We start from the raw sequence: 11,797 nt of genomic DNA on the forward strand, positions 1-11,797 counted from the left end.
TATGCGGAGGTCGCTGCTATGGCCTGAACACTCTCTATAGGCGCACCATAGTCCTGGGATTGTAGAACACAGCAATCCACCCCGAGCGGATGAGTCGGTGGATGTTGCTGGGTGATTCTATTCCCTTGGGTACCCTATGACCAGATGATTCACTTGATCTTGAGATTTATTGATAGCCCACAGCTTCTGATCATGCATTGCATTATATTGCATCTTTATGAATCTCATATGAACTGTTTGTAATTTTAATTCTCATATGTTATGGATTGTATCATACTGGGTTTATACTCACCGGCATGTCCGGTACCTCTTGTTTTCATGTGCTTGACGGTAGGTGAGGCGGGGCTTGGGATGCCAGAGTCCAGCTCCAGGCAAGGAGATACGAGTTAGAGTGGGATTCTCGGGTCTTAGGAGCTATGTGATGATGTTTGGATTTCTTGGGTTCACTACTTTAATTTGGCATGTTGAAAATTATATTTCAAACATTTGAGACATTTAAATTATTCTGACGATGTCTATGTCAGTTTGTGAACAAGAAATTATATATTTTATTAAATCGTTTGGTTTGATACATTTAAAATTATTAGTATTAGATATCGGACCCGGGGCCCCACATTAGGTGGTATCAGAGCGTAAGATATTTGGGAACAGGGTAGATCGAGTCAGTTTTAATTGCTTGATCATGTGATATATTTGTTAGCATTTTCATTGTGCTATGATGTGAAATACATGATCATAATTGACATATTATATTGTTGAGCTATATTCGAGATTTTTGGAGATTATTGAGTCTCAAGAGCCAGAGATGATTGACACAAGATTGAGATGATTATGATATTGTGATTTTATATGTGTTTGATATATTTTATATCAGACATGGCTACTCGAGGTAGAGGTCGTGGTATACCTATACAGGACATACCAGTTGCACAAGATCAGGGTAGTGCTACTCATACTCAGATGGATATAACTCCGACTCCGATGGAGATACTGTTAGCCAGATTTCAGTCTTTGCACCCACCGATGTTGAAGGGTACCGAGAATGCATTAGAGTGTGAGAACTGGTTGGAGAATATGGATCAATTATTTGAATCTCTTGAGTATCCAGATGATCGTAGAATCAAATTAGTTGTTCATCATTTATTGGATGTTGCTAAGAGTTGGTGGATCATGACCAAGAAAGCTTTAGAGGGTCGAGGTACGATTGTTACCTGGGATATTTTTAAATCTGAATTTTATCAGCGTTTCTTTCCTACCTCTTACAGGAAAGACAGGGGATCCGAATTTGCAAATTTAAAGCAGGGAAATCTGAATATTGAGGACTATGTTGCTAAGTTCTCGAATTTAATGAGATTTGCTCCTCATGTAGCATCTGATGAAGAAGCTAAGGCTGATCACTTCATTAATGGCCTTAATCCTGATATCTTTACCCTGGTTAATACTGGAAGGCTTAACACTTTTGCTGAGGCTCTTGATCGAGCCAAGGGAGCTGAAACTGGAATCATTAGGCAGAGAGGTTTTCAGTATTCGCAACGACCCCAACAGCCACAGTTCCGACAGCAATTCAGACAGGGTAATAGTGGCGGTAACAGTGGAAACATAAGAGAGCAGTTCAAGGCTAGAGGGAAGCAATTTAAGAGACATGGCAGTAATTTTTCGAGTTCTAGTGGATCGAGACAGTCTGGCTCAGTTCAGAGTACTGGTTATTCAGCCCCGACTTGTGGTCAGTGTGGTGGTAGACATTATACTGATCAGTGTAGAGGAATCTCAGGAGCTTGCCACTTGTGTAACCAGGTGGGACACTATGCTCGAGTGTGTCCTAACCGTGGTAGTGAAATATCTCAGAGTGGGGGATCATCTAGACAGACACCTGAACAGAATCGTCAGACCCCTACAGTTCATTTTTATCAGCAATCAAACCGGACAGATCAGAACAAACAGAGTGATAGCCACAGGGTAGGACAGCCACCTAGACAGCAGGCTCGAGTTTTTGCACTCACTGAGGATGAGGCACATAATGCTCCAAATAATGTCATTGCAGGTAATTGTTTTCTATCAGGTTATCCTGCTTATGTTTTGATGGATACTGGTGCATCACATACTTTCATAGCTGAGCACTTTGTCACATTGCATTCGTTGCATTCTATGCCATTATCATCTACATTATCTATTTCTACTCCACTGGGCAAAGTGATGAGGTCAGCTGAAATGATAAATGGTTGTGAATTTTGTTATGAGGATAATGTTATTGAGCTTGATTGTATTGTATTGGAGATGTCTGATTTTGACTGCATAGTTGGCATTGACATGTTGACAAGATACAAGGCTATTGTAGATTGTTTTCAGAAGGTTGTTAAGTTTAGGCCTGATATGACAGATCACTTGACATTCTATGGTAAGGGTTCTCGAGCTAAGATTCCTTTGATATCTGTTTTGTCCATGACTCGTTTGTTGCAGAAAGGAGCAGAATGTTTCTTGGTTTATGCAATTGATATTTCAAGGTCAGTACCTAAATTGGCAGATATTCCAATTGTTAGTGAATTTTCAGATGTATTTCCAGATGAGATTCCAGGATTTCCTCCAGTCCGAGAGATTGATTTCAACATTGAGTTGATGCCAGGCACACAACCTATTTCTAGAGCTCCTTATAGGATGTCGCCAATTGAACTAAAGGAACTAAAGGAACAACTTGAGGATCTATTGGCTAAAGGATATATAAGACCAAGTGTTTCACCTTGGGGTGCTCCGGTTTTATTCGTGAAGAAGAAAGATGGGTCTATGAGGCTTTGTGTCGATTATAGACAGTTGAATAAAGCCACAGTAAAGAATAAGTATCCTTTGCCAAGGATTGATGATCTCTTTGACCAGTTGCAGGGTTCTTCAGTATATTTTAAGATTTATTTAAGATCCGGATATCATCGGTTAAGAGTTAGAGAGGCAGATGTGCCTAAGACTGCTTTTCGTACCAGGTATGGGCATTTTAAATTTTTGGTTATGCCTTTTGGGTTGACCAATGCACCTGCGGTATTTATGGATTTGATGAACCGTGTGTTTCAAAGGTATATAGATCAATTTGTTGTGATCTTCATTGATGATATTCTTATTTATTCAAAATCTGAAATTGAGCATGCCGAGCATTTGAGAGCTGTTTTACAAATTTTGAGAACTGAAAAGTTGTATGTTAAATTATCAAAATGCGAGTTTTGGTTGGATAGAGTGGTTTTTCTTGGACATGTGATTTCAAGTGCAGGTATATCAGTTGATCCGAGTAAAGTTGAGGCAGTCATCAATTGGTCTAGACCGACATCAGTTCCTGAGGTGCGTAGTTTTATGGGTTTGGCAGGATATTATCGCAGATTTATTGAAAGATTTTCACAGATTGCGAGCCAATTACCCAGCTGACACAAAAGAATGCACCATTTATTTGGTCACAGGCATGTGAGGATAGTTTTGTTGAACTTAAGAAGAGATTGACTAGTTCTCCAGTTCTGACTATTCAATTAGGTGTAGGAGGATTTACAGTGCACACTGATGCTTCACATCAAGGATTGGGTTGTGTATTAATGCAGCATGGCCATGTTTTTGTCTATGCTTCAAGACAGTTGAAGCCACATGAGTCTAGATACCCAGTGCATGACATGGAATTAGCAGCAGTTGTTTTTGCCCTAAAGATTTGGCGTCACTACTTGTATGGTGAGAAATTTGAGATATTCACTGATCATAAGAGTTTGAAATACCTCTTTTCACAAGCGGAGCTAAACATGAGACAAAGACGTTGGTTAGACTTGTTGAAAGACTATGATTGCGAGATAAAATATTATCCAGGCAAGTCGAATGCAGCAGCCGATGCTTTGAGCAGAAAAGTATGTAATATGTCTTGGATCACTAGCAGTGTATCTGATCTAGTAGAAGAATGTTGTCTTTCTGGTTTGGATTTTGTGGTAGATACTCAACCTGTAAGAGTATTTATGATTCAGGCAGAGCCAGAATTGTTTGTAAAAATTAAAGAGGCCCAAAGGTTAGATCAAAGCATTTAGAAATCAGTTGAACTCATCAGATCAGGACATCGATCAGAATTTCAGGTCAATAATGATGGTATTTTGTTTGTGAATGATCGTATTGTAGTTCCAAATACTTCAGAGTTGAGGATACAGATTTTGCGTGATGCTCATTGCAGTAAGTTCAGTGTACACCCTGGAAGTAAAAAGATGTACAATGATTTGAAGAAACAATTTTGGTGGAAAAGAATGAAATCTGACATAGCAGAATTTGTATCTCGTTGTTTGAATTGCCAACAGGTGAAAGCAGAAAGAAAGCGACCAGGAGGTCTTTTGCATAGCCTTAAAGTTCCAGAATGGAAGTGGGATCATATAACCATGGACTTTGTCACGAAATTGCCGAGGTCATCGAGGGGTTGCGATTCAATTTGGGTTATTGTTGATAGATTAACCAAGTCTTCATGTTTTATTCCTTATCAGATGACATATAGGTATGATCAAATGGCCAGATTGTACATCAGAGAAGTTTTGAGATTGCATGGTGTGCCTAAGTCCATTGTATCAGATCGTGATCCCAGATTTTCTTCTCATTTTTGGCAGAGTTTACAAGAGGCCCTTGGTACTCGTTTGCATTTGAGTACAACATATCATCCTCAGACAGACGGACAGTCAGAACGTACTATTCAGACATTAGAGGATATGCTGAGAGCGGTAGTGATGGATTTTGGTATTGGTTGGCAAGATTCGTTACCACTTGTCGAGTTTTCTTATAACAATAGTTATCAAGTGAGTATTGGAATGTCACCATTTGAAGCACTATATGGCAGGAAGTGTAGATCTCCTCTGTATTAGGACGATTTATCTGAAGCACCAATTGTAGGACCTGTTATGATAAGAGATATGACAGAGAATGTGAAATTGATTCAGAGTCGTATGCGAGCTGCTCAGGATAGGCAGGCTAAGTATGCAAATATCAGGAGACGACCATTGATTTTTGAGAAAGGTGACAGAGTTTTTCTAAAAATTTCTCCTTTTTGTGGTACAGTTAGATTTGGAAAGAAGGGTAAATTATCACCGAGATTCATAGGTCCGTATGAGATTTTGGAACGTGTTGGTGATTTGGCTTATAGATTAGCTCTTCCTCCTGCGTTATCAGGTGTTCATGATGTTTTTCATGTGTCTATGTTGCGGAAATATCATCTTGATCCTTCTCATGTACTTCCACCCGACGAGGTCGAGTTAGATCAGACTTTGAGCTATATTGAGAGACCGATTCAGATTCTAGATAGAAAAGATAAGCAACTCAGAAATAAATTGATACCGTTGATTAAAGTACAGTGGAACAGACATGGTGTCGAAGAGGCAACTTGGGAATTAGAAGATAAAATGAGACATAAATATCCAGAGTTATTCAAATGAAGTACGCTTCTATTCTCGGTTTTATTTTCAGTATTGATCATTACATGTTAGACTTGAAAGAGATGATTGATTTCGAGGACAGAATCTATTTTTAGAGGGGAGGAATTGTAATGCCCGAATTTTGAAATAATATTACAGTAGTTGTGATGGTTCTTGGCTTTACATTATGATATGAATGGTAATGAATGTTATAGAATGGAATAGATAATGGATGGGTAGAATCAAAGGTGGAATTTGAGATAAATAAGTAATGGAAGTGCAGAAACGGTATGAAAAATGTGGCAGTAGTTGTGGTTTTTAGCATAATATTTTGTATATTAATCCAATTGAGGTGAGACCTTTTTCATTAGAAAGATAAGACATAAGGCTATAACTTTGTTATTTTGAGTTTTGGTCAAATCATTAGGGAAGACGAGCCAAAAGCGCCCCGAAGTGTGTCGTGCGTATCGTCGTTTCTACAATGACACATGTTGGGAGATTGAGCATAACTTTTTACTCAGAGCTCCAAATGACCTGAAATTTTGGGAGATTTGTTCAAGAAAATTATGAAATGAAGTTAGATTTGTGATCCTCTCTCCAAGATCTTCAAGATGGTGTAAGTATGTTAAATTTCTATTCAAGTTTGGAAATTGGTTGAAGTTAGAATTGATATTTAAGTTGATATTTGAGATATTGATATGTTGGAGATGTTGTGATTGTGTTGGTTTGAAAAGAAATGGAATTGAAGCAAATTGCATAGTAAAGGATGCTAATTCTTTAGCACATATGCCATGTGTTTGATAAAATGGTTCAATGAAGGTTTTATGGCATATTAGGGTTGAGAAATTACGGATCTTGATTTGAAGCCATATTGAATTAATTATGCATTTTTGTACAAAAAGTGATATGTGTTGATAAGTAATCCGAGTTCTTGATTTATGTATTGAAGATTTGATTGAAGTATTGACTTGGTTTGGCTCAAGATTATTACTCTAAGTGGGTTGATAGCGAATCGAGTAGACTGCAAGGGTTCAAGACTTCTCAACAATATATTCTGATCTTTTGTTGGTAATATTCGGAAGGTATGTTACGGTTGATAACATACGAGGTAAAAGTATCATTTTTATTTTAAATTGAAAATTTGATGGCTTGATGAATTATTGGTGATTTGTTGATGATTGATCTTTTGAGATGAGCTTATTATGATATTGATTTGATGAGATTGAAATGCATCATTGCATTGCATATTGAGCCACTTTTTGATTCAGATTTGATATGGCGGAGGTCGCCTTGATATACTGATGTTGTTGGGGGATTCTATTCCCTTGGGTACCCAATGACCAGATGATTCACTTGATCTTGAGATTTATTGATAGCCCACAGGTTCTGATCATGCATTGCATTATATTGCATCTTTATGAATTTATATGAACTATGTGAAATTTTAATTCTCATATGTTATGGATTGTATCATACTGGGTTTATACTCACCGGCATGTCCGGTACCTCTTGTTTTCATGTGCTTGACGGTAGGTGAGGCGAGGCTTGGGATGCCAGAGTCCAGCTCCAGGCGAGGAGATACGAGTTAGAGTGGGATTCTCGGGTCTTAGGAGCTATGTGATGATGTTTGGATTTCTTGGGTTCACTACTTTAATTTGGCATGTTGAAAATTATATTTCAAACATTTGAGACATTTAATTTATTCTGACGATGTCTATGTCAGTTTGTGAACAAGAAATTATATATTTTTTTAAATCGTTTGGTTTGATACATTTAAAATTATTAGTATTAGATATCGGGCCCGGGGCCCCACATTTTCCTTCTATACAATTATTACATTCTTCTAAATCAGAAATATCTGATTCATTATCTATAATATCTTCTGAATTATATGATTCTGAAGAATTTTCAATAATTTCATTATCACTATAATTATTATTTGAATCCATTATTATTTTAAATAATGTTTCTTTTAGATTATCATCTATGTCTAAATTATTAATTTTGTTTTTAGCCCAACATTGATTAGCATAATGTCCTGACTTTTTACATTTTCTACAAATTATCAATTTATTTTTAGCTTTATCATCTTTCCTTTCAGCTTTCCATGATTCACGGATTTCTTTTCTTTTCTTCTTTTTATCTTTTTGTCTATTAGACAAATGTCTTTTCTTATAAATTTTTTCAAATTTATCTTTCTTTTTTCCTTTATTTGGTAAATCCATACCAAATTGATCACAAAATTTACCTAGTTGTTTTTTCTCAAGTAAATTCTGTCTTTTAATCTGATTATTTAATTTTAATTCATTACAGAGAGCTAAACCCTCTTGGATACAAGTATATATTAAATTACCATAAGTATAATTATTATAAGGAATATTTATATCATCTTTCCTTAATACTTTTCTAACTCTTTCAGCAAATAAGAAACGTAAGCCATATATGAATTTAGCTTTCCAAAAAATATTATTACAGTCTAGAATCTCATATATACGAGATAAGAAAGTATCTTTATACCATCTAAAATCAGTAAGTGTTTTACATTTTAGATTACTTAATAAAGTTCTAATCTGTTCACTATTATCAGTGAATTTTCCAGTAAAATGTTCAATCATAGTCAATATTAAAGAATAAACTACATTTTCTGATTGAATATTATTTTCCATTTTTATGGAATTAAAGATTTCATCCTTTTGAGAATAATGTAAATAATTATCCTACCAACCTTTAGGTTGGCCAGTAAAACCTGCTGTTATCATTTTAGCAATATTTTTATCAGTATTGTAGAACCCGTAAATCAGTCTACGTTTAAACCATGCATAATTCTAGATTTTTAAATTTAATTGACTTCATTGCATGATTATTTTAAATGCATTTCTTTGAAGTTAATTATTTTATTATTTCAGTTCAGTAGTTGATTTTTAGCATTTCAGTTATTTCAGTGAGGCCGGATCGGAGTTGGAGTTTTGAGATAGGATTTAAGATTCGAGAAATATTTCCGGGAGTTAATTTAACTAACAAGTAAGTTCATTTAAGTTAATAATAAAAAAAAAGAGTTTAAGGAATTATTTAAGTTGCTTGAGGTGATTAAGAAATAAGCCCATTTAAGTTGCATAATTAAGGGGTTAGCTCACTAAATTAATTAAAGGATTAGTAAGACTTTTAAGGATTATTAGTTGACTAGATAAACAACACTCCCCATCCATTTTTAGAAGTGAATTTTTGGCCACCCCATAGTGCTAGGCAATGCATTTCCAACTCATCAACTTTGACCAATTCTTTGACATCTTTAAGCATGCTAATCTTTTCAATCATTAACCAAACCTTAATTATTTAGTATTAAGCTATATCCAAGCCTTGGATACCATGAATCCATCGTTCAAGGCATCCCCAAGAATAGTTGACAAGCATGTGCAAATATTAAATGAGAGGTGGGCTTGGTATTGCATTTATGCCCTTTGTTTGTGGATCTTGCCCCTCACCTTTCCAACCATCACTCTCCCCTCCATATGACCAAAATCCAGAGCTCAATTCAGAGAGAAAAACGTGAGGTGCTTAGCCAAAAAGAGAGAAGAAAAATTGAGGGAAGGGAAGGAAAGGTAGAGAAGCTAGCCACTCCGTCTCCTCCGCGCCGTCTCGTCTTTTCTTCTCGTTTCTATTTCAAACGAATCCAAGGCATGTATATACTTTTTCTAAACCTCAATCAAGTCATATTATCAAATATTTTTCAGTACATGATCATGTTTGATTGAGCAAAAAACCGAAATTTTAAGCAACTTGAACAAAGAAAATTCTGTGCAGATTTTTGTTCCACCTTGTGCTTCACGATTGGTATGTTTTGTTTCGATTTCAGGGATGGATCGTTCCAGGGGCTCAAAGCTGATTATGTACATGTACTAGGACATGTTAGGGACATGTTAGAATGTTGGTTTCAGTCCCATGCTTACTGGAAAACCGAATGACAGCAAGATCCCATAAGTGCATGATTTTGAGTTCGAAATTTCAGTTTGTTGTCATGGTGGAAGGATCTGATCTTGGCTGCCTTAAGGGCTCTTAGCCATGGTTGGATCACTTCCCTAGCATGTCTAAGACGTGACTAAGTTGCCCTTTTGGTGGCTTGGTCCATGGCTCCTCAGTTTTTAACAAAAACATCACAACAGCCCCTATACCCCTTCGGCCCTTCGGTTGGACAGCATTTGCATTTCGGTTTTGGGTTGCTTGGTATGGATCTTGGTTGGCCTATGGCCCTTAGCCATGGTTCATACCATACCCCAAGATGTCTAGATCGTGCCATGGTCAATCAAATGGCCATTGGAACGAGACGAGACAACAAGCAAACAAATCACACCACACGCGCATCAAATGTGCTCTCGGTGGATCTTCTCGGTAGGTTGCTGGAATGGTGCGAATTATGGCTGGCCAAAAGCCCTTAGCCATGGTTCAAATCATTCCTTGGGATGTTGGTAAGGGTCTCTGGTCGGTGGTGTAAGCCCCAATGGCCGGCGGACTCGAAAACGACACAAGGAAAACAAGTGCGCAGCTGCTGGAATTTTACAGCAAGTTGCTGTGTCGGTTCAGAGGCTTGTTCGAGTTCTTGGTCGGCTTTTAGCCCATGGCCTTGGACTGGACAGTGCCTAATCAAGTTAGGAAGGTCATGTTTTTGGCCGTTCGTCATTCGGATCATTTTTGTAGTCGTACGAGAATTTACGGTGCGATGTGCCGAGTTGCGCAGCTGCTGTATTTTTTTTGACAGCAAGTTGCTGTGACGGTTCAGAGGCTCGTTCGAGTTTTTGGTCGGCTTTTAGCCCATGGCCTTGGACTGGACAGTGCCTAATCAAGTTAGGAAGGTCATGTTTTTGACCGTTTGTGATTCGGATCATTTTTTGTAGTCGTACGAGAATTTACGGTGCGATGTGCCAAATTGACTCTCGAAAGAGCGTTTCTTGTTTTGGCCTCCATTCCACCTAGATTTCGACCATCATAATTTTGGGAGCATTATTTCATTATTTTCAGCGTATTTTAATCATGACTATACGTCGGTTCAGTGTTGGTTCGGGTTGGTTCGGAGTCACGATTAAATACGAAGTCATTAGACATCATAGTCGCATCTTTTGAACGTAAATTGCATAGTTGGTCAAGTTTAAGCTATTGCATATTTTCATGGTACCGTTAGGTTGCAGCGAGCCTGGGGGACGATCCAACCCACTCCAGTTGGTAGAATTACAGGATACTTTCATTATCGCCAGTTAATTATCTTACGTGCATGAAAACAGAAAATGATTATTTTTGAGATTTATGCGATATGGCTTGTGGTTCATTCACTATGTGGGAGCATTATTTATACGGTCGCCAGTGACCGCTCAGTTCAGGTTGGTACCATCAGGTCGCCAGTGACCTATCAGTTCAGGATGGTACCATCGGGTCTTCAGTGACCGCCAGCTCAGTTTCAGGCTCCCCGGTAGTCAGTTACCGATCAGTTCAGCTTAGTGCAGTGGCCACAGGCGTAAAACATAATCTCAACAGAAAATTTTACCAGTTATTTCAGTACAGGGCTCCAAGGAGCAAACGTTTTTACTATGATTATCAGTTCAGTTATGCACGTATTATAATTGCTCAGTACAGATTATTTTCAGCATGAGTACAGATTATTTTCAGCATGCCTCATGACATGATATTTTATCCCATGCATATTTTACTTCAGATTTTACTCGTTACCTGCGATATATGCATGCTGAGTCTTTAGGCTCACTAGACTTGATTGTTGTAGGTATTGATGAGGCCAGGGCCGAGGACGGGGACCAGTGAGCCAGCTTGGGTCGGCAGTAGTGGCACCCGAGGACCTCAGTGCAGCAGTTGTTATTTTTCCGCTAATAATTTTTATCAGTCGTTGGACAAACTTTAAGTTGTTATTTTTGGCAACTTTATTTTTATTCCGCTGAAATAATTTGAAACATTGAACTTGATTCACCTGTGATTTTATGAATGAGACCGTTTAAGTTCTTTTAAAAAGAAAATTTTAAATTTTCCGCAAATTTTCAAAGTAAGGATTTAAGAGGCCTTTACAGTTGGTATCAGAGCCTATGTTCTTGTAAAGGGTTACACTACTACTGACTCCGAGAAACTCACGAAGCCACGTCTTCGGTCTGTAAATTTTACAGTTCAGCATTTTGTTCAGCATTTTATTTAAAGCATGAATTATTTTGTCAGCATACTTCCAGATTTTCAGTATTTCAGTGTTCAGTTAAAATAAATTATGGAATTATGCATGTTAGTTACGTACGGGTTATGTATGGAACAGTATGCCCCCTAGACGCCAGGTTGGGCGCCCGAGAGGTGGCGCGAGGCGCTGTCATGAGTACGGTGAGGATCGTAGGCGGGAGGAAGACTTACCTCCACCCCCT

General features: G+C 37.8%; 1 protein-coding gene and 1 long non-coding RNA gene across 2 annotated transcripts; both read left to right on the forward strand.

Annotated features, from left to right (window-relative positions):
• The first annotated feature begins 876 nt into the window (after positions 1 to 876).
• LOC140835656 (uncharacterized) lies at positions 877 to 5,376 on the forward strand. Its single transcript, XM_073201056.1, has 8 exons — positions 877 to 2,041; positions 2,111 to 2,395; positions 2,507 to 2,740; positions 3,379 to 3,678; positions 4,126 to 4,187; positions 4,299 to 4,539; positions 5,044 to 5,236; positions 5,337 to 5,376. Exons 1-8 carry the CDS (start codon positions 877 to 879, stop codon positions 5,374 to 5,376), a joined length of 2,520 nt encoding a protein of 839 aa, XP_073057157.1.
• A 2,809-nt stretch (positions 5,377 to 8,185) lies between these two features.
• LOC140836095 (uncharacterized) lies at positions 8,186 to 11,363 on the forward strand. The gene is made up of 2 exons (XR_012118977.1): positions 8,186 to 9,071; positions 11,164 to 11,363. It is a non-coding gene; the product is annotated as an uncharacterized lncRNA (long non-coding RNA).
• Positions 11,364 to 11,797: the final 434 nt, after the last annotated feature.

This window comes from Primulina eburnea, chromosome 7 (genome assembly GCF_022965805.1).
Source record: "Primulina eburnea isolate SZY01 chromosome 7, ASM2296580v1, whole genome shotgun sequence".
Taxonomy (NCBI): domain Eukaryota; kingdom Viridiplantae; phylum Streptophyta; class Magnoliopsida; order Lamiales; family Gesneriaceae; genus Primulina; species Primulina eburnea.

What these genes read in the sequence shown, in the direction of transcription:
- LOC140835656 (XM_073201056.1), top strand. Translation starts at nt 877, where the DNA reads ATGGCTACTCGAGGTAGAGGTCGTGGTATACCTATACAGGACATACCA. An exon ending in TCCAAATAATGTCATTGCAG is followed by an intron (nt 2,042 to 2,110) that starts GTAATTGTTTTC and finishes ATACTTTCATAG; the next exon opens with CTGAGCACTTTGTCACATTG. An exon ending in TTTTGCCCTAAAGATTTGGC is followed by an intron (nt 3,679 to 4,125) that starts GTCACTACTTGT and finishes ATCGTATTGTAG; the next exon opens with TTCCAAATACTTCAGAGTTG.